The sequence below is a fragment of the Elephas maximus genome, chromosome 16 (assembly GCF_024166365.1).
Source record: "Elephas maximus indicus isolate mEleMax1 chromosome 16, mEleMax1 primary haplotype, whole genome shotgun sequence".
NCBI lineage: Eukaryota > Metazoa > Chordata > Mammalia > Proboscidea > Elephantidae > Elephas > Elephas maximus.
Window position 1 is genome coordinate 51,757,166 of NC_064834.1, and position 22,082 is coordinate 51,779,247.

The following is a 22,082-nucleotide window of genomic DNA, read 5'->3' on the forward strand; positions in this document are numbered from 1 at the left end:
CATCAATTGATAAGTTCATGTGGTTTTTGCCTTTTGTTTTATTTATATGGAGGATTACATTAATGGTTTTTCTAATATTAAACCAGCCTTGCATAACTGGTATAAATCCCACCTGGTCATGGTGGGTGATTTTTTTGATATGTTGTTGAATTCTATTGGCTAGAATTTTGTTGAGGATTTTTGCATCTATGTTCATGAGGGATATAGGTCTGTAATTTTCTTTTTTTATATTGTCTTTTTTTTTTTTTTTACCTGGTTTTGGTATCAGGGAAATGGTGGCTTCATAGAATGAGTTAGGTAGTATTCCGTCATTTTCTGTGCTTTGAAATACCTTTAGTAGTAGTGGTGTTAACTCTTCTCTGAAAGTTTGGTAGAACTCTGCAGTAAAGCCATCCGGGCCAGGGCTTTTTTTTTTTGTTACAAGTTTTTTGATTACCTTTTCAATGTCTTCTTTTGTTATGGGTCTATTTAGTTGTTCTACTTCTGATTGTGTTAGTTTCGGTAGGTAGTGTTTTTCCAGGAATTCATCCATTTCTTCTAGGTTTGCAAATTTGTTAGAGTACAATTTTTCGTAATAATCTGATATGATTCTTTTAATTTCAGTTGGGTCTGTGGTGATGTGGCCCATCTCGTTTCTTATTCAGGTTATTTGTTTCCTTTCCTGTATTTCTTTAGTCAGTCTGGCCAATGGTTTATCAATTGTGTTAATTTTTTCAAAGAACCAGCTTTTGGCTTTGTTAATTCTTTCAATTGTTTTTCTGTTCTCTATTTAGTTCAGCTCTGATTTTTATTATTTGTTTTCTTCTGGTGCCTGATGGATTCTTTTTTGCTCACTTTCTATTTGTTCAAGTTGTTGGGACAGTTCTCTGATTTTGGTTCTTTCTTCTTTTTGTATGTGTGCATTTATCGATATAAATTGGCCTCTGAGCACTGCTTTTGCTGTGTCCCAGAGGTTTTGGTAGGAAGTATTTTCATTCTCATTGCATTCTATGAATTTCTTTATTCCCTCCTTAATGTCTTCTATAACCCAGTCTTTTTTCAGCAGGGTATTGTTCAGTTTCCAAGTATTTGATTTCTTTTCCCTAATTTTTCTGTTATTGATTTCTACTTTTATGGCCTTGTGGTCTGAGAAGATGCTTCGTAATATTTTGATGTTTTGGATTCTGCAAAGGTTTGTTTTATGACCTAACATGTGGTCTATTCTAGAGAATGTTCCATGTGTGCTAGAAAAAAAAGTATACTTTGCAGAAGTTGGGTGGAGAGTTCTGTATAAGTCAATGAGGTCAAGTTGGTTGACTGTAGTAATTAGGTCTTCCGTGTCTCTATTGAGCTTACTGGATGTCCTGTCCTTCTCCGAAAGTGGTGTGTTGAAGTCTCCTACTATAATTGTGGAGGTGTCTATCTCACTTTTCAGTTCTGTTAAAATTTGATTTATGTATCTTGCAGCCCTGTCATTGGGTGCATAAATATTTAATATGGTTATATCTTCCTGGTCAATTGTCCCTTTTATCATTATGGAGTGTCCTTCTTTATCCTTTGTGGTGGATTTAACTTTAAAGTCTATTTTGTCAGAAATTAATATTGCTACTCCTGCTCTTTTTTGCTTATTGTTTGCTTGATACATTTTTTTCCATCCTTTGAGTTTTAGTTTGTTTGTGTCTCTAAGTCTAAGGTGTGTCTCTTGTAGGCAGCATATAGACGGATCACGTTTCTTTATCCAGTCTGAGACTCTCTGTCTCTTTATTGGTGCGTTTAGTCCGTTTACATTCAGCGTAATTATAGATAAGTATGTGTTTATTGTTGTCATTTTGATGCCTTTTTATGTGTGTTGTTGACAATTTCATTTTTCCACTTACTTTTTTGTGCTAAGGTGTTTTTCTTTGTAAATTGTATGTTCCTCATTTTCATAGTATTTGACTTTATGTTTGCTGAGTCGTTACGTTTTTCTTGGTTTTTATTTTGAGTTATGGAGTTGTTATACCTCTTTGTGGTTACCTTAATATTTACCTCTATTTTTCTAAGTAAAAACCTAACTTGTATTGTCCTATATCGCCTTGTATCCCTCTCCATATGGCAGTTCTATGCCACCTGTATTTAGTCCCTCTTTTTGATTATTGTGATCTTTTACATATTGACTTCAATGATTCCCTGTTTTGAGAGTTTTTTTTTTTAATTAATCTTAATTTGTTTTTGTGATTTCCCTATTTGAGTTGATATCAGGATGTTCTGTTCTGTGACCTTGTGTTGTGCTGGTATCTGATATTATTGGTTTTCTGACCAAACAATTTCCTTTAGTATTTCTTGTAGCTTTGGTTTGGTTTTTGCAAATTCTCTAAGCTTGTGTTTATCTGTAAATATCTTAATTTCGCCTTCATATTTCAGAGAGAGTTTTGCTGGATATATGATCCTTGGCTGGCAGTTTTTCTCCTTCAGTGCTCTGTATATGTCATCCCATTGCCTTCTTGCCTGCATGGTTTCTGCTGAGTAGTCTGAACTTATTCTTATTGATTCTCCCTTGTAGGAGACCTTTCTTTTATCCCTGGCTGCTTTTAAAATTTTCTGTTTATCTTTGGTTTTGGCAAGTTTGATGATAATATGTGTTGGTGTTTTTCTTTTTGGATCAATCTTAAATGGGGTTTGATGAGCATCTTGGATAGATATCCTTTCATCTTTCATGATGTTAGGGAAGTTTTCTGCCAGCAGATCTTCAACTATTCTCTCTGTGTTTTGTATTATTCCTCCCTGTTCTGGGACTCCAATCACATGCAAGTTATCCTTCTTGATAGAGTCCCACATGATTCTTATGGTTTCTTCATTTTTTTAAATTCTTTTACCTGATTTTTTTTCAGCTATATTGGTGTTAATTCCCTGGTCCTCCAGATTTCCCAGTCTGCATTCTAATTGCTCGAGTCTGCTCCTCTGACTTCCTATTGCATTGTCTATTTCTGTAATTTTATTGTTAATCTTTTGGATTTCTGAATGCTGTCTCTCTATGGATTCTTGCAACTTATTAATTTTTCCACTATGTTCTTGAATAATCTTTTTTAGTTCTTCTACTCCTTTATCAGTGTGTTCCTTGGCTTTTTCTGTAGATTGCCTTATTTCATTTCTGAGGTCATCCCTGATGTCTTGAAGCATTCTGTAAATCAGTTTTTTGTATTCTGCATCTGGTAATTCCAGGATCGTATCTTCATTTGGGAAAGATTTTGATTCTTTAGTTTGGGGGGTTGTAGAAGCAGTCATGGTCTGCTTCTTTATGTGGTTTGATATCGACTGCTGTCTCCGAGCCATCACTAAGATATTGTAGTGATTTATTCTATATTTGCTCACTGAGTCTTATCTTGTTTTGTTTTCTTTCAATATACGTAGATGGGCTACTAGATTGCGCTGTCTTGATTTTTGTAGCCCTTGAGTCACTTATGACCTATTACCAGCTGGTTTGGGCTGTTGCCAGATATATATGCCTGAGTCCATTCACTATTGTTGAGTAGAATCTGATTTTGGGTCATCAAGTGTGTGATGCACACTGTCACCTATCCACCTTGAGAAGTAGTGGTGATAGTTGGTGTGTACCAGATTCTAGTAGCAGCTGGGGTTCACACTCCAGGGGGGGCAGGATGCTGACAGGCTTCCCCCAAGTGTCAGTGAGGTAGGTGTGTCTCTATTCCTAAAGCATCTTGGTGGGTGGGCTCTGCAGCTGTACCTTAGGCCCCCAATGCAAGTACCTCTACAGATTGGTAGGTGACACCCTCCTTAGACGCCTAAGGCAGGAGGCTAGGTGGTTTGGGGGGAGCTTCAGCCCTCAGTTCCCTGTTGTGGGTCAGTGAGGGCTCTGTTGAATACGCAGAGATATCAGACCTGGGAAACTTGTCTTTCCAGTAAATCCGCTAAAACAAATGCAATGAGATCCCTATCAGAAATACCTTTGCATTACAATAGCCACCTTGTTCTCTGTAGGGATGAAAGCCTGAGACTGTGGATCACATATGCTTGGCTGGAGCTGGTTCTGTGTTTTTAGTCCGATTAGGGAAGGATTTTTTGTCCCTGGGTTTTTTGTGGTTGCTTCTCTCAGGCCAGAAGAATGGGTTAGGAAAAGACCAAAAAAAAAAAAAAAAAGGAAAAGAAAAACCACGGAGCAGTTCTCTCTCTGGCTCAGGAAATTCCAATGTTAATGAAGCTGCCTGGGAAGGGGAAGGGAGGGTTCAGAAAAACAGGAGAGAGTAGCACCCCGGAATATAGACAAAGTTACTTATCTTGCTTGGGATGACTGTTTTATCTGAGATTCCAGAGGGGCGCGTTGCCTGTGTGTGCTGGCTGGGTAGAGACTGCTCCCGAGGGTCAGGCCCGAGTCCCGTGCTTGCGCTGTCTCAGAAGCCGTGGTTAGTTCCTTGGCTGCCATTCCAAAGCCCAGTACCAAGGTTCCCCGGCTGGGACACTGCACTCCCAGCTCCAAAAACAGTCGCAGCCTCCTGGTGACTTCTCCTCCCGCCAGCCACGTCGCCACGCCACCTGCACGGATCGGCTGGGCCCCCCCGTCAGTTCAGGGGGCTTGGGCTGTGCCCCGTGTTTGCATCGTCATAGGATGTTGTGCTCAGCTTCCTGCACCCAGTCCAAAGCCCGGTGCCAAGGTTCCCCAGCTGGGACGCTGCACGCCAGACTCCAAAACCAGTCGCTGCCTCCCGGCGACTTCTCCTGCCAGCCGTGTCACTGCGCCACCCGTGCGGACAGGCTGGACCCCCTCCCGAGGTCAGTTCAGGGGGGTAGGGCTGCGCCTCGTGTTTGCGCCACCACAGGATGCAGTGCTCAGCTCTCCTGCACCCAATCCAAAGCCCCGCGCCAAGGTTTCCTGACTGGGACACTGGCTCCAGGCTCCGAAAACAGTCGCTGCTTCCCTGTAGTTGTTCGTTCTTGGTCTCTGTTACTCAGGTCAACTCTTTAAATCTGTGTTTGTTGGTCAGGGTTCGTAGATTGTCATGTATGTGATTGATTCACTTGTTTTTCTGAGTCTTTGTTGCAAGAGGGATCCGAGGTAGCGTCTACCTAGTCAGCCATCTTGGCCCCCTCCATCTCTCCTTCCATCTTTTTTGATGCTTCCCACGTTGTTTAATATTTTCCCTGTAGAATCCTTCACTACTGCATCTCGAGGCTTGAATTTTTTCTTCAGTTCTTTCAGCTCGAGAAACGCCAAGAGTGTTCTTCCCTTTTGGTTTTCCATCTCCAGCTCTTTGCACGTGTCATTATAATACTTTGTTTTCTCAAGACGCCCTTTGAAATCTTCTGTTCAGTTCATTTACTTCATCAATTCTTCCTTTTGCTTTACCTGCTCGACGTTCGAGAGCAAGTTGCAGAGTCTCCTTTGACATCCATCTTGGTCTTTTCTTTCTTTCCTGTCTTTTCCATGACCTCTTGCTTTCTTCATGTATGATGTCATTCCACAACTCGTCTGGTCTTTGGTCACTAGTGTTCAATGTGTCAAATCTGTTCTTCAGATGGTCTCTAAATTCAGGTGGGATGTAGTCAAGGTCATATTTTGGCTCTCATGGACTTGCTCTGATTTTCTTTAGTTTCAGCTTGAACTTGCCTATGAGCAACTGATGGTCTGTTCCACAGTTAGACCCTGGCCTTGTTCTGACTGATGATATTGAGATTTTCCATCGCCTCTTTCCACAGATGTAGTCAATTTGATTTCTGTGTGTTCCATCTGGCGAGGTCCAAGTGTATAGTTGCCGTTTATCTTGGTGAAAGAAGGTATTTGCAATGAAGAAGTCGTTGGTCTTGCAAAATTCTCTCATTCGATCTCCAGCATTGTTTCTATCACCAAGGCCATATTTTCCAACTACTGATCCTTCTTCTTTGTTTCCAACTTTCGCATTCCAATAGCCAGTAATTATCAGTGCATCTTGATTGCATGTTTGATCAATTTCAAACTGCAGCAGCTGATAAAAATCTTCTATTTCTTCATCTTTGGTCCTAGTGGTTGGTGGGTAAATTTGAATAATAGTCGTATTAACTGGTCTTCCTTGTAGGCATATGGATATCATCCTATCACTGACAGCGTTGTACTTCAGGATAGGTCTTGAAATGTTCTTTTTGACGTTGAATGCAACGCCATTCCTTTTCAAGTTGTTATTCCCAGCAGAGTAGACTATATGATTGTCCGATTCAAAATGGCCAATACCAGTGCATTTTAGCTCACTAATGCCTAGGATATTGATGTTTATGCATTCTATTTCATTTTTCAAGTAGATACAGGAGTCTAAATGGGTGGCTTCAGTCTGGAAGCACAATGGGAGAGCAGAAAGGATAGGAGCTGGTTGAGTGGATAGGGGAAACCTAGGGTGGAAAGGGGGAGTGTGCTGTCACATTGTAGGGATTGCAACTAGGGTCACATAACAATGTGTGTATAAATTTTTGGATGAGAGAGAAATTAACTTGAGCTGTAAACTTTCACCTAAAGCACACAAAATTTTTTTTAAAAAGGATATATAGTTTTTTTACATCCTGCGAACATATTATGATAAGTAAAAAATGCCTTCTGTAACTTTTACTTTGAATATATTTTATTTTGCTGAATGTATTTCCACACATTTAAAAGCTGTTTGTAATTACTTTCACTCAAGTTTTAATTTTGTGTCCTTTGCACTTTCTATGTTGATTTTTGGGTTCTGTTCATATTGATTGTAGGAGCTGATTTTATTTTTCAGCAATCCTGTGCTCTTATGGACTGTGCAAAATTTTCCCTCAATTTACCATTTGTCTTTGGACTTTGTTTCTTTTTCTAGCCAGATTTTTCTTATTTTCATGTAGTCAAATTTTTCCATTTTTAAATATATGGTCTCTTGTTTCACTTTTCTTTTGTCAATGTCAGGAAGTCTTTTGTTCTCTGAAAGTCTCAAAAGAATTATTGCTCTTTACTGTACATTTATAGTTTAATATTCAGTGTGTACATATTTGAGCCACCAAGAATAAATTTTCATGTAAGGTGTGAGGTAGGGATCTATTATTACTGAGAAACTTGTGAGAGCTCGAACTCAAAGGCACTGCCTGGTTTTTCCGGGTATCATAAGTTTTGCACTTTTGACAGGGTACAGTCTGACCACTTTTCTATTACTCATTTTAGTGGAAAGGAAAACTTGAGATTTCCTTCTCTGACAGGTTTCTGCCTTACACAGGTTCCAGCTTTCCCAGGTTTTACTGTAATATTTTTCCAACTTCACTATGAGTTTGGCAACATCTATTAAACAATCCAGAGTCCCAGTGTGGTGAAAATGGTTAATGCACTCCGCTGCTAACCAAAAGGTTGAAGCCTGAGTCTAACCGGAGGTACCTCAGAAAAAAGAGCTGGTGCTCTACTTCTGAAAAATCAGTCACTGAAAATTCTACGCAGCACAGTCATAATCTGACATACATAGGGTCGAAATGAGTTGGGATGGACTCGAGGGTAACTGGTTTTGTTGTTAGGTGCCATGGAGTCGCTTCTGACTTATAGTGACCCTATACACAACAGAACTGCCCGGTCCTGCACCATCCTCATGATCATTGTTATGCTTGAGCCCATTGTTGCAGCCACTGATCTATCTCATTGAGGGTCTTCCTCTTTTTTGCTGACCCTGTACTTTACCAAGTATGATGTCCTTCTCCAGGGACTGGTCCCTCCTGATAACATGTCCAAAGTAAGTAAGATGAGGTCTCATCATCCTCGCTTCTAAGGAGCATTCTGACTGTACTTCTTCCAAGACCTATTTGTTCGTTCTTCTGGCAGTCCACTGTATATTCAATATTCTTCACCAACACCCTAATTCAAAGTTATAAATTCTTCTTCGATCTTCCTTATTCCTTCCCAGGTTTCACATGCATATGAGGTGAATGAAAACACCATGGTTGGGTCAGGTGCACTTTAGCCTTTAAAGGGCATGTTTGCTTTTTAACACATTAAAAAGATCTCTTGCAGCAAATTTGCCCAACGCAATGTGTCATTTTTGATTTCTTGATTGCTGCTTCCATGGGCATTGACTGTGAGTCTAAGTAAAATGAAATCCTTGACAACTTCAACTTTTCTCCATTTATCATTATGTTGCTTATTGGTCCAATTGTGAGGATTTTTGTTTTCTTTATGTTGAGGTGTAATCCACACTGAAGGCTGTGGTCTCTGATCTTCAGCAGTAAATGCTTCAAGTCCTTGTTCTTCACTTTTGGCAAGCAAGGTTGTGTCATTTGCATATCATAGGTTGTTAATGAGTCCCTCTAATCCTGATGCCACGTTCTTCTTCATATAGTCCAGGTTCTTGGACTCTTTGCTTAGCATACAGGTTGAATAAGTATGGTGAAATGATACAACCCTGACACATACCTTTTCTGATTTTAAACCATGTACTATCCCCCTTCCTCTGTTCGAATGACTGCCTCTTGGTCTATGTACATGTTCCTCATGAGCACAATTAAGTGTTCTGGAATTCCCATTCTTTGAAATGTTATCCATAATTTGTTATGATCCACACAGTTGAATGCCTTTGCATAGTCAATAAAACACAGGTAAACATCTTTCTGGTATTCTCTGCTTTCAGCCAAGATCCATGTGGCATCACCAATGATACCCTCATTCCATGTCCTCTTCCGAATCCCGTTTGAATTTCTGGCAGTTCTCTGTTGATGTTTTGTTGCAACTGCTTTTGAATAATCTCCAGCAAAATTTTACTTGTGTGTGATATTAATAACATTGTTCGATAATATCTGCATTCTGTTGGATCGTCTTTCTTTGGAATAGGCATAAATATGGATCTCTTCCAGTCAGTTGGCCAGGCAGCGGTCTTCCAAATTTCTTGGCATAGATGAGTGAGGACTTACAGAACTGCATCCATTTGTTGAAACATCTCAGTTGGTATTCTGTCCACTCCCGGAATATTGTTCTTTGCCAATGCCTTCAGTGCAGCTTGGACTTCTCCCTTCAATACAGTTGACCATATGCAACCTCCTGAAATGGCTGAACATCAACCAATTCTTTTCGGTACAGTGACTCCGTGCATTCCTTCTATCTGCTTTTGATTGTTCTTGTGTCATTCAATATTTTGCCCATAGATTTCTTCAAAATTGCAACTGGAGTCTTGAATTTTTTCTTCAGTTCTTTTAGCTTTAGAAATGCTGAGTGTGTTCTTCCCTTTTGGTTTTCTAACTCCAGGTCTCTGCACATTTCATTATAATATTTGACTTTGTCTTCTTGAGCTGCCCTTTGAAATCTTCTGTTCAGCTCTTTTACTTCGTCATTTCTTCCATTCTCTTTAACTACTCTGTGTTCAAGAGCAAGCTTCAGGGTCTCTTCTGACACCTGTTTTGGTCTTTTCTTTCTTTTCTGTTTTTTTTAGTGACCTTTTGCTTTCTTCAGATGTGATGTCCTTGATGTCTTCCCACAATATGTGTGGTCAGGCTGTCATGGACTTGTTTTAATTTTCTTCAGCTTCGACTTGAACTTACATATGAGCAATTGATGGTCTGTCCCACAGACAGCCACTGGCCTTGTTCTGATTAATGATACTGAGCTTTTCCATCATCTCTTTTCACAGAGGTAGTCTATTTCATTCCTGTGTTTTTCATCTGGTTAGGTCCATGTGTACAATTGCCATTTATGTTGTTGAAAAAAAGTATTTGCAGTGAGTAAGTCATTGGTTTTGCAAAATTCTATCATGCGATCTCTGGCATCATTTCCATCACCAAGGCCATATTTTCTAACTACCGATTCTTCTTCATTTCCAACTTTTACATTCCAATCACCAGTAACTATCAATGCATCTTGATTGCATGTTTGATCAATTTCAGACTGCAGAAGTCAGTAAAAGCCTTCGATTTCCTCATCTTTGGCATTAATAGTTCGTGAGTAAATTTGAATAATAGTCCTATTAACTGGTCTTCCTTGTAGGCATATGGATATTACCATTATCACTGACAGCATTTGTACTTCAGGGTAGATCTTGAAATGTTTTTTTTGAAGATGAATGCTATGCCATTCATTGTCAATTTGTCATTCCTAGCATGGTAGACCATATGATTGTCTGAATCAAAATGGCCAATACTAGTCCACTTCAGCTCACTAATGCCTAGGATATCGATCTTTATGTGTTTCATTTCATTCAGTTTTCCTAGATTCATACTTCTTACATTCCACATCCTGATTATTAATGGATGTTTGCAGCTGTTTCTTCTCATTTTCAGTTATGTCACATCAGCAAGTGAAGGTCGAGAAACCTTGACCCACCCACATCATTAAGGTCATCTCTACTTTGAGGAGGTAGCTCTTCCCCATTCATATTTTGAGGGCCTTCCAACCAGAGGGGCTCATCTTCTGGCATTACATCAATGTTCCACTGTTCATAAGGTTTTCACTAGCCAATTTTTCAGAAGTGCAAGGTCCTTCTTCCTAGTTTGTCTTAGTCTGTTAGCTCTGCTGAAACCTGTCCATCAACCGTGACTCTGCTGGTATTTGAAATAATGATGGCAAAGCTTCCAGTATCTCAGCAGCACACAAGCCACCACAGCACGACAAACAATAGATGCGTAGTGGAATGATATTGTCATGTGATTCTTCTCCTAAATTCTATTTATATGATTAATTTTCTTAAAGTGGAACTCCTGATGTCGAACCTTTCTTGTGTTGCTGATATAATATTCATATGTTAATGGAACAGTTTTTTTTATTATTGTACTTTAGATGAAGGTTTACAGAACAAACTAGCTTCTCATTAAACAGTTAGTACAGATATTGTTTTGTGACATTGTTTACCAACCCCACAACATGTCAACACTCTCCCTTCTCACCTTGGGTTCCCTATTACCAGCTTTCCTTTCCTTCCTGCCTTCTAGTCCTTGTCCCTGGGATGCTGTGCCTCTTTAGTCTCATTTTGTTTTATGGGCCTTTCTAATCCTTGGCTGAAGGGTGAACCTCAGGAGTGACTTCATTACTGAGCTAAAAGGTGTCCAAGGGCAATGCTCTCGGAGTTTCTCTAGTGTCTGTCAGGCCAATAAATCCGCTCTTTTTTGGAGAGTTAGAATTTTGTTCTACATTCTTCTCCAGCTCTGTAGGGGACCTTCTATTGTGATCCCCATCAGAGCAGTTGGCAGTGGTAGCCGGGCAACATCTAGTTGTACTGGACTCAGTCTGGTGAAGGCTGTGGCAGCTGTGGTCCACTAGTCCTTTGGACTGATCTTTTCCTTGTGTCTTTAAACCAAAAAAACCCAAACCTGTTGCCGTTGAGTCGATTCCGACTCATAGCGACCTACAGGACAGAGTAGAACTGCTCCATAGAGTTTCCAAGGAGCGCCTGGTGGATTCGAACTGCTGACTTTTTGGTTAGCAGCCGTAGTACTTAACCACTACGCCACCAGGTTTTCCAAAAAACAACCCCAAATCTGTTCCTGTCAAGTCAATTCTGACTCATAGTGACCCTGTAGGACAGAGTAGAACTGCCCCTTAGGGTTCCCAAGGAGCAGCTGGTGGATTTGAACTGCTGACGTTTTGGTTAGCAGCCAAGCTCTTTAACCATTGTACCACCAGGGCTCCCTGGCTTGTATCTTTAGCTTTCTTCATTATCCCTTGCTCCTGACAGGGTGGAATAATATTTTTTTAATGTGATGCTAGGTCTTATGTGTTAATAGACGTCTACACTGACATTTGCAAGATTAGCGTGTCATTTCTGTTTTGTAGTATTTCAGTCAGTTTTGGCATCTTTTTTTCCTCTTCTATCCTCTGGAACTGTTTAAATGTAATACTCAAGCCATTAATCACTACACAAGACTGACTACATCCCCTGGAACTGTTTAAATGTAATACTCAAGCCATTAATCACTACACAAGACTGACTACATCCCCAGTATGCATGAAAATATTTTGATGAACACTAAGTGCTCTAGACATGTTAAATGTTAGGGGCAGCAATATCTCAAATCTATATGAGGTCCTGACGGGAGATAATTTGAATTAAAGGAGAGTGAGACTTGGCTCAAGCTGCAGGCACATTTCCCATCCTTCCCCCCCTTTTTTTTAAATCCATCATGAAAAAATCAGATTTCAGTTCCAGAGATATCCTTATTAATCAAAATCACTGCTCACTTAATACATTTGATATAAGAGTGGTAAGGGGCCTTGGAAGCCCTAGGCCAGCCTCCTCCATTCTGTTGTGGTTCTTGTTGTGTGCCGTCGAGTCGATTCCAACTCATAGTGACCCCACAGGACAGAGTAGAACTGACCCATAGGGTTTCCAAGGAGTGGCTGGAGGATTTGAACTGCTGATCTTCTGGTTAGCAGCCTCAGCTCTTAACCACTGTGCCACCAGGCCTCCTCCTCCATTCTAGGGAGGCAGTAAAAAAAAAAAAACCAAAGCTAATGGACTGCCCTGAGGGCTCACTATATCACAGTGACAGATTTCAAAACCAGGTTATGTGACTCTGGCCTATGCTCTTTCTGCGACTCTCAACTGCCTCTCTTCCTGCAACAGACGTGATAAGCCCTCTCACATACTCCTTGAGGTGCCATGGTGCCCCTACTATCCCAGTCAGCTTTCCCAGACATGTCTGACCTTGGGGATGACGAATTGTCTGAATTTTGTGTCCCGGATCACAGCATGGGGCAAGTTAGAAGGAAGGAGGTTGATGAATCTTTGTATCTCATGCAACACAGCCTCTGTATAGGGTAACTTCATCTTGTCCTTCATGCATGGGCTTTGGTTGCGTCCAATCACACTGTCAATTTCTTCATGAACTTTGGCTGCAGAGACATAATCATAAGTGTTACTCAGGGATATGTTCCTTGGAGACCTGGAAATGCTTGCAATGTGTGACAGAAAGTGGCCTAGAGAAGAGTTCCAGAGGCCAAAGACAGGTGCTAAGCAGCTCATTGCTTTGCTCTTAATGGAATTCTATTGTTTAGTTTGCTGTCATAGGCCAATGTTGTATGTCACTGAGTCGATTCTGACTCATAGCAACCCTACAGGACAGTGTAGAACTGCCTCATAGGGTTTCCAAGGAGTGGCTGGTGGAGTTGAACTGCCGACCTTTTGGTTAGCAGCCTGAGCTCTTAACCACTATGCCACCAGTGCTACATCACAGGCCAACAAAGGGACTTTATTGCAAGGGACTTTGCTGCAAGAAACATAAAGTCCAGGATCGAGTACGCCCTCAGCCTTCTGCCTTAATAGGTTTGTTCTCTTGTATAGGTGAGGAGAGGACCTGTGTGGCAGGGGTTATGGCTACCCCACAGTTCTTGGCAAAGCATCTGTACAGAGCAAATGTTTAACCCACACTCTAGTAAAAAAAAAAAAAAAAAAAAAAATTTTTTTTTTTTTTTTCTAGTAGGGGTATTCTCTTTGTCAGCTTTACATGCCCTCCTACACATTTCATGGGACTGGAAAATACCATATTGTTGAGCAATATAAACAAACACCTGCTTCCTAAGGCCTGTGCTCTGAGAGTATGCTTGAGAAAATCCAGCTAATACAATTTCATATTTGAATTTCAAATTATTTTGGAGCTAGAAATCTCCTTTGGGGAGTTTGCTCCATTTTCAAGACGGGAAAATAGAGGCTTGCTTTAACAAGATAAAATAACTTGTTTGCAGTCACAGAGTCAGGTCCAGGATGAGAATTCATCATGGGAACCCATGTATCCCTCATCTAATTATAGGGTTGCTATTTTATGAGTCAGAATTGACTCAAGGGCAGTGGGGCTTTTTTTGTTATTCTCTGGCATTGTATCTCATATACAAGGATTTGGGATTCAGATACTCCCCTCTGTTTTTAAGCTGAAATAAATCCTTTGAGTTCTCACAAGGCTCCTCTTTCTTTTCAGCATCATTGGTCATGATTCTCATCTACAAAAGCAAAGCCACAAGGAATGGCCCTTCGCACGGTGCTCAGAGCAGCCCAGAGCAAGTGAAGCAGTCACTCACTGCAGCGTCTCCCCACCCTCCTCCAATGCCCTGACCTCATCTTTCCTTTTGTTGATAGGATATTTGCTGTACCTTCCACTTCAGGGTGTTTCATCAGCAGCAGGAGTCCGAATCTCAGGGTGTTACTGAGTGTCTCTGTTCCCGCCGCAAACAAATTAGATGCACAGGTGACCAAGTTCTCCATATCAAACTCAGACTCCGGGTTGTTTTTCTCCTGATGATGGTAGAGTTAATGGGCACATGAGTTAAAGAGACTTCACCTTACTTACTTTGGACATGTTAGCAGGAAAAAACAAACACTAAAAAAGGACATTATGTTTGGTAAAGTAGAGGGTCAGTGAAAATAAAATGAGATGGACTGACACAATAGCCACAACAATGCACTCAAACATTCCAGCAATCACTAAGACGGCGTAGGGCCAGGCAACACTTTGTCCTGCTATACGCAAGGTTGCCACGAGTCGGAGCCGACCTGACAGCAACCAACAGTAACAACATCATTAACAAGAACAGTGTCCTCCAACCTGGAAGGCATCATGCTGAGTGAAATCAGTCAGTTGCAAAAGGACAGATATTGTATAAGACCACTATTATAAGGACTTGAGAAATAGTTTAAACTGAGAAGAAAACATTCTTTGGTGGTTACGAGAAGGCGGAGGGAGGCGGGGTGGGAGAGGGGTACTTACTAATTAGATAGTAGGTAAGAACTACTTTAGGTGAAGGGAAAGACAGCACACAATACAGGGGAGGTCAGCACAATTGGACTAAACCAAAAGCAAAGCAGTTTCCTGAATAAACTGAATGCTTCGAAGGCCAGCATAGCAGGGGCAGGGGTCTGGGGACCATGGTTTCAGGGGACATCTAAGTCAATTGGCACAATAAAATCTATTAAGAAAACACTCTGCATCCCACTTTGAAGAGTGGCGTCTGGGGTCTTAAACGCTAGCAAGCAGCCATCTAAGATGCAGCAATTGGTCTCAACCCACCTGGATCAAAAGAGAATGAAGAACACCAAGGACACAAGGCGATTACGACCCCAAGGGACAGAAAGGGCCACATGAACCAGAGACTACATCATCCTGAGACCAGAAGAACTAGATGGTGCCCTGCTACAACCAATGACTGCCCTGACAGGGAACACAACGGAGAACCACTGAGGGAGCAGGAGAGCAGTGGGATGCAGACCCCAAATTCTCATAAGACCAGACTTAATGGTCTGACTGAGACCGGAAGGACCTCGGTGGTTATAGCCCCCAGACCTTCTGTTGCCCAAGGACAGGAACCATTCCCGAAGCCAACTCTTCAGACATGGATTGGACTGGACAATGGGTTGGAGAGGGATGCTGGTGAGGAGTGAGCTTCTTGGATCAGGTGGACACTTGAGACTATGTTGGCATCTCCTGCCTGGAGGGGAGATGAGAGGGTAGGCGGGTGGTTAGAAGCTGGCGAAAAGGACACAAAAAGAGAGAGCGGAGGGAGAGAGCAGGCTGTCTCATTAGGGGGAGAGTAATTGGGAGTGTGTAGCAAGGTGTGTATGGGTTTTTGTGTGAGAGACTGACTTGATTTGTAAACTTTCACTTAAAGTACGATAAAAACTATTTTTTTAAAAAAAAGAACAGTGTTCTCCATTGTTGTTAAACCTGTTGCAGTCAAGTTGATTCCAACGCATAGCGACCCGACAGAACAGAGTAAAACTGCCCCATAGAGTTTTCAAGGAGTGCACGGTGGATTTGAACTGCCGACCTTTTGGTTAGCAGCCGCAGCACTTAACTACTGCTGTAACGTATCAAAATATCAAGAATTACCTACATGGTATGATTAGGCTTTCATGTACTTCCATGGAATTATAAAATACAGTATTAGGGAAAGACACTGCCTATAGTACCTTCTAGAAACCCTGGTAACGTAGTGGTTAAGAGCTTGGCTGCTATCCAAAAGGATGGCAGTTTGAATTCACCAGACGCTCCTTGGAAACCTTATGGGACAGTTCCACTTGGTCCTGTAGGGTCGCTATGAGTCTGAATCAACTCAACGGCAATGAGTTTGGTTTTTTTTTTTATTTTTTCAGTGTAGTACCTCTTCCATCTTGCTGAGGAAACAATCAATGTAGTCCCGAGCGCTATTATGATCCAGAGACTCCTGATGCTCCTTCACTTTTTCCAGTATAAAATACTTAAGATCTTTAGACCTTTTTGAGAATGCTCTGTGCTGTCCAGGGAGGTGTTTTATGAGTCTTGGCCAGAGATTATACATCTAAAAATGGAAAAAAAAAATCCAAGAAATTCAGTTTGTGAAAAGAAACCAGTGTTTATGAATGAAATGCCTGACCCTCTGTGTTATCTGGCCAGGCAGCATCCCTTCCCCAGCTTCCAAGCAGAAGAGAGGGGAACATGACCATCACACACAGGAAAGTAGCTCTTTCCCATCTGCTTGCTCATTCCACCTTTGGCCAACCCTAGTCATAAAGGGAGAAAATATGCGTAGGTGCCTTAAAAGAAACACAGGTAACAGAGTGTTCTGCCTTCTGTGGAGGAGTAAACCCATGGAGGGAAGCAGAGGGCAACCTTCCATAGATGCTGGGTTAAGTGACATTGCACTCATTTATTCAACATACATGGAGAGAAAGTAGCAGTGCTCATGTTGGCACTTTGTCCATGGAGTGAGTCAGGAGCTGATAACCCTTTACCGTGAGGACTACCAGTAACTGGATCAGCGAGATCAAACACAAATGCAGATACAGTCTTAGTCTTACCTGGCTCCATGGAGAGTTTATCTGTCTAAAATTTTCATTTAACAAGTTCATCAGGTAGAGGAACTTCTCATTAGTATACTGGAAACGCTCACTGAAGAGGATGGAGCAGATTGTGTTGCAAGGAGCACAGGAAAGGACGAAGGTGGGGTCAAAGGGCTGAGCTGATGTAAGAAAAGAATAACTCTGACATTTAGAAATTTAATCATCCTGCATTATAACTTCAAGAACTAGGCTTCTCTCCTGCTCGGATTAATACATATAGTTTATTGCTATATAGTATTACACTACTAATAACATATACTATAATATTATTTTTTTAATAATATTATATGAATACTATGATCTCATAATAACCAGTACCAACTGCTGTCAAGTTGATTCTGACTCATGGCGACCCCATGTGTGTCGGAGTAGAACTGTGATCCACAGGGTTTCAATGGCTGGCTTTTTAGAAGTAGACTGCCAAGCCTGTCTTCCAAGGTGCCTCTAGGTGGAGTCTAACCTCCAACTTTTCAGTTAGCAGCTGAAATGTGTTAACAATTTACACTACCCAGGGACTCCACAATCTAATAATAGCAACAAGTAATATTATGAAGTATTTACTGCATGCTGGGCACTGTGTAAGGGGCCTGGGTGGTACAGTGGTTAAGCACTCAGCTGCTAACTGAAAGGTTGGCAGTTTGACCCCATTAGCCGTCCTACGAGAGAAAGCTGTGGCAGTTGGCTTCTGTAAAGATTACAGCCTTGGAAACCCTATGGGGCCGTTCTACTTTCGTCCTGTAGTGTCACTATGAGTCAGAATCAACTCAGTGCAGTGGGTCCTGGTTTGGGCACTATGTAAATGTTTTACGTATATATTATTTAATACTCATTCTGAGGTTTGATTTTTAGCTTCACTTTTTATATGAGGAAAATGTGTCTTAGAGAAGCTAAGTAACTTGTCCAAATTTACACACTAGTAAGTGCTCAAGCTGGGAAATGAATCAACACAAAAGGATTCCAGGGTCCTGACTAACAGTTTTGAAGATCATTTTCTGCCTACCCCTTTTCTCCTAGATAACTCCCTCGGCCACAGAGTGACTCCCAAAGGGGGAGTATGTAAGGTAGTGTGTATAGGAACCTCCTTGCTCCCAAAGGGACAATCAGTGAGTTTCACCCTCTGTTTGCCTGAGCTCCTCCACAAGGTATCGGGCTTCCTCCTGGACTCTCTCCTCAATGCTTCTCTTCCCCATTCCAAAGTTCCGCAGGGTCATAAGGGAGAACCTCCGCATTTGCTTCCACCTCTCTCCATGACTGAAAATGATTCCTAGGAAAGGAAGCAAAGAGTATGAAAGTACTTTGTGTCATAAAGTCAGACTTCCCTAAGGCTCATCTCTGGTGTCTACCCTGGATTGTTCAGGGAGTAAGCAGCTGGCAATTTAATGGCACACATGTTCTGTGGCTTGGATGAAATGCTTATCATAAAGAAAATAAAACCCAAGCAAAAGGGGGAAGAGATGGTAGAATTGGGCAGGGGGAATCCTTGGCAGGTAGAGAATATTCCCAAGCATAGAAGGACCCTCCACCTGGTTTTGTAAAAAGTAATTAAAAATGGCATGTGAGCTCATAAAACCCTTCCCCAGGCCTCTGTTTTTATAGTTCTCTCTCTAACTTAGGTTTTAGTTCCATATGTGATTTTCTGTATTAGAAGATACGCAATTTCAAAGCAGATCAATGAGGGATTTGTATTCTCCTCATAATTTACCACAGCTAGTGTAAAAAAAACAAAAATTTTTTTTTTTTTTAGTGTTCGCCTATTCCAAATAAGAAGAAATGAAGGAGCAAAGGAACTCAAGACGTTCCATACCAGTGCTTTTTTGTTTCTTCCTCTGTACAAAGCCAGTTATGTGTTCTGAATTTCCTATTTCTCTTGATTCATCATTAGTCTCCCATTACCCTCAAATCCAAATCTCAACTGCATCTTCTCATCCTTCTTGCCCTTCACGCTACACATCTGCATTGCTAAGCCCTTTCGATTCCATCTCTAAAATGTCTTTCTTGTCTGTCCCTTCTTGTCAATTTATACTACGCTGCCATACGTCAGGTTCTAACATCTTTAGAAATCTAAAAAGTTGCAAATCACCTTCAAATCAGTTTCCCTGTCGGCAGTTTCCAAGTTACTCAAACTCATATATGGGGAAAATCATGTTAGTGCTATAAAGCATTCAAGGGATCCCCAAGGTCTCAACCTACCAGCTTCAAACTCTCAACCTTTACACCATTCTCTCCTCTCCCTTGACTTTAACTATGTGAGCTTATGGACCAATCGCAGCTGTTCGCTAAGCTCACCACATTGTTTTGCATCCTCATTTTGCTCATTCTTCGCCTTTTGCTCGCAATTCTGCTCCTGCCCTATTTGCTTCTTTGAGTTTCTAGCTCTCCTTTAAGGCCCATATCAAAAACCTTGTCTTTGAAGGCTTTCCTGTACTCCTCTATTGGAAGTAATCTCTCCTACTTTTGTTTTTCTTTTTTTGCCTTGCTTTAACACAATTTATTTTTTCTGCCTTGTATTATAATAATTTGTTTACTTGTGTTATTCCTCTTAATAGGTGTTGGTCTCCTATAATTATCTGGCCTGCCCCTCCAAATATTTCCTGTGATACATGATCCCTTGCTTTGCACACAGTACAACACATAATGAGTTAAATACTCATTTATTATCTATTAAGTAAGCAGACATTTAAAAAATTATAGTATCCTATGCTATCAAGCTTGTGGAAAATTTAGTGTGTTTGTTTAGCCACTTCCCACATCACTACATATTTTGGAAATTAAAACAATACTTATAATGAAAACTATTAAAACTGTCTTTGATCCATTAATTGCTTTTCTAAAAAATTATACAAAGAAATAATTCTACAAAAGGCATAAAGACGTACACTGCAATGCCATCTTTACTAACTTAAGAAAATTGTAAATAATGTGAACACCAATAGGGGAACTATTTGCACAATTATAGTAAAGCAACATTGGTAATCAATAAATTTAGCAGCTATTAAAATGATGATTATGAAAACGATAGAAATATAAGAAATTAATAGTATTTTTAAAAAGATCAGTGTACAAATATTTCTGTATACTATAATTATAGCTATGTAAAATATGTGTGCATATGGACATCTGGAAGAGAGGACATAAACTAAAAACAGCTCTTAGTGTATTGAGGCAGTATGCTTCGTGCTTATGGCCTCTAGAACTAGGCAAACCGAATTCAAATCTCTGCTACAAAACTTTCTAATGTGGGCAAGTTATTTCTACTGCCTCAGCTTCTTCATCTGTAGAATGGCAATAAAGAATAGTATCTTCCTCATGGGACCACTGTGTTGACTAAATATGATAATGTATGTAAAACATTACATTATGTATCTGGAACATAAAATACTCAATATTAATGTTAGCAGTTATAATAATAGTAGTTATTGTTTCGTGGGATTTTTATCTTTTCAAAAAATTTTTAAATGTAACAACAATTTTATTAAGTTCACAAATTCTGTGGGTCAGTAATTCGGACAGGGCATAGCAGGGATGGGTTGTCTCCTCTGCTCCATGAGGTCCAGGGCCTCAGTAGGAAGTCCTGAATGGCTGGGGGTGATTTGAATGGCTTGGAGCTAGAAATATCTGAAAGCTGGTTCACTCATGTGTCTGACATTAGGGCTGGGATGACTCAAAGCCTGGGCTCAGCTAGGACATTCTATTGGAGCATCTCCACATGGCGTCTCCTTGTGGCTTGGGGTTCACATTATAACACAACTGGGTTCCAAGCAAGAGCATCTTGAATTTGGACTGGCCTTTGGGAATTGCTTGTGACTGATAGAATCTGGTTACATATTCTGAGGTTTGGCTTGAAGAAGCTTTGCAGCTTCTGCTGAGCTCTCTATAATGTTCATCCTCTGGATGTTCTCAGTTGGGACGCTCCCTCCTGGACCCCAGGCACCAAGTAAGAAGAAGCCCCAGCCACATAGACAGACCATGTGTAGATGTTCCAAGCGACAGCCCCAGCTGAGATCAGCCTTTGTGTCATCCCTGCCCATAAGCTAGACTTGTCAGTAAAGAAGCCTTCAGATGATTTCAGCCCTCGGCCAACATGAATCACCTTCAGCTGTTCAATTTGAAAGAAATTGGTTATCTGTCAAAGCCCCAGACATTATGGGGCAGAGAAAAGCCATTTCTACTGTTTGAATTCCTGACCCAGAGAATTCATGAGCATAGTAAAATGGTTATTGTTTTATACCACTGAGTTTGGGGACATTTGTTATATAACAATAGCTAACTGGAACATTCTCCGATGTTTTATTTCTCACTTTGTTCAGTCTATACTTCTTATGTAAATATACATTTTAAATATATTGATTTCTCTCTCCCACCCCTGAATCTCTGCAGGCCTAGGGTGCTTCAAGGATGCCAGATCCTCCCCACACACCAGTGCATTTGTGTGGGTGCATGAGTGGGTTGTATAATTACATCTTGTGTTGTTTACATTTATGTAGATCCCCTAATAGGTCTCCACAATTTATATTTCCATAGATATTACTTTCCAAAAATGATACACCATTGGCACTCTTCAGATAAGGAATGAGTGCTTGTTTATCCATATCTTTAAGGGCACTGGAAGTTATTTTAACTTTTGACATTTTAACGAGTGAACAATGGCATTTAACCCTGGTGTGTAGACTGCTCAAATAGAATAAAGTAAGGTTCGTGCTGTTGCAATCTTTCAATGAGATAAATGCTTAAGGATTAGGAAAGTAGGCAAAATAATGAGCTAATAGTTAGCAGGAAATGTTTCAACAACTTGATCAGGTACACATACATGGCAGGAATCTACAGCACTATAAACACACTTGTTCAAAGGTCTCAGAAAGCTCTTCAGTGTTTCAGCAGATAATTTAATTTAGAAAGGAGAACTAAAATATCAATGAATGGTTCTTCTCTTTGTTATTTTCTAGAAGAATAGAAAGGTTGGGGGAAGAAAGAATTGACTTATCTGTTCCTATCATGTGCAACTAAAGAGCAGTAACAAGAATTTATAAGATGCTTAGAAACAAATTTCCTCAGAGTTGCAGTAACTCCAAGATTTAGACAAATATTTTTCCCCCTCTTCAATTCAATCCAGCCTAGTAGTTTCCATTTCCAGTTAAGAATTAACTTAATAGCTCACACATAGCCACTGTAATCAACTTGTTTAGGAAAAAGGGAAAAGAGGGAAGGCCTGATTGTTTCTCTAGTTAAATAAATGCAGCCTAATCTTATGTGAGAAAGAGCGAGACCAACAATTGTTTTGTTTTAACACTTATTTCATTGCATTATATTTAATCAGTTATTCATAAATATGCTTTGAAAATAATTTTTTTTTCCTCTTTG

General features: G+C 40.5%; 1 protein-coding gene across 1 annotated transcript in view; it reads right to left on the minus strand.

Annotated features, from left to right (window-relative positions):
* Positions 1–22,082, minus strand: part of LOC126059332 (cytochrome P450 2C23-like) — a 52,036-nt gene that overhangs the window by 21,955 nt on the left and 7,999 nt on the right. Inside the window, exons 3-7 of the mRNA XM_049855018.1 lie at positions 17,839–17,988; positions 16,683–16,843; positions 16,007–16,183; positions 14,003–14,144; positions 12,564–12,751 (exon numbers count right to left, since the gene is read on the minus strand). Coding sequence (XP_049710975.1) covers positions 12,564–12,751; positions 14,003–14,144; positions 16,007–16,183; positions 16,683–16,843; positions 17,839–17,988 — 818 coding nt within the window. The remainder of the gene's footprint in view (positions 1–12,563; positions 12,752–14,002; positions 14,145–16,006; positions 16,184–16,682; positions 16,844–17,838; positions 17,989–22,082) is intronic.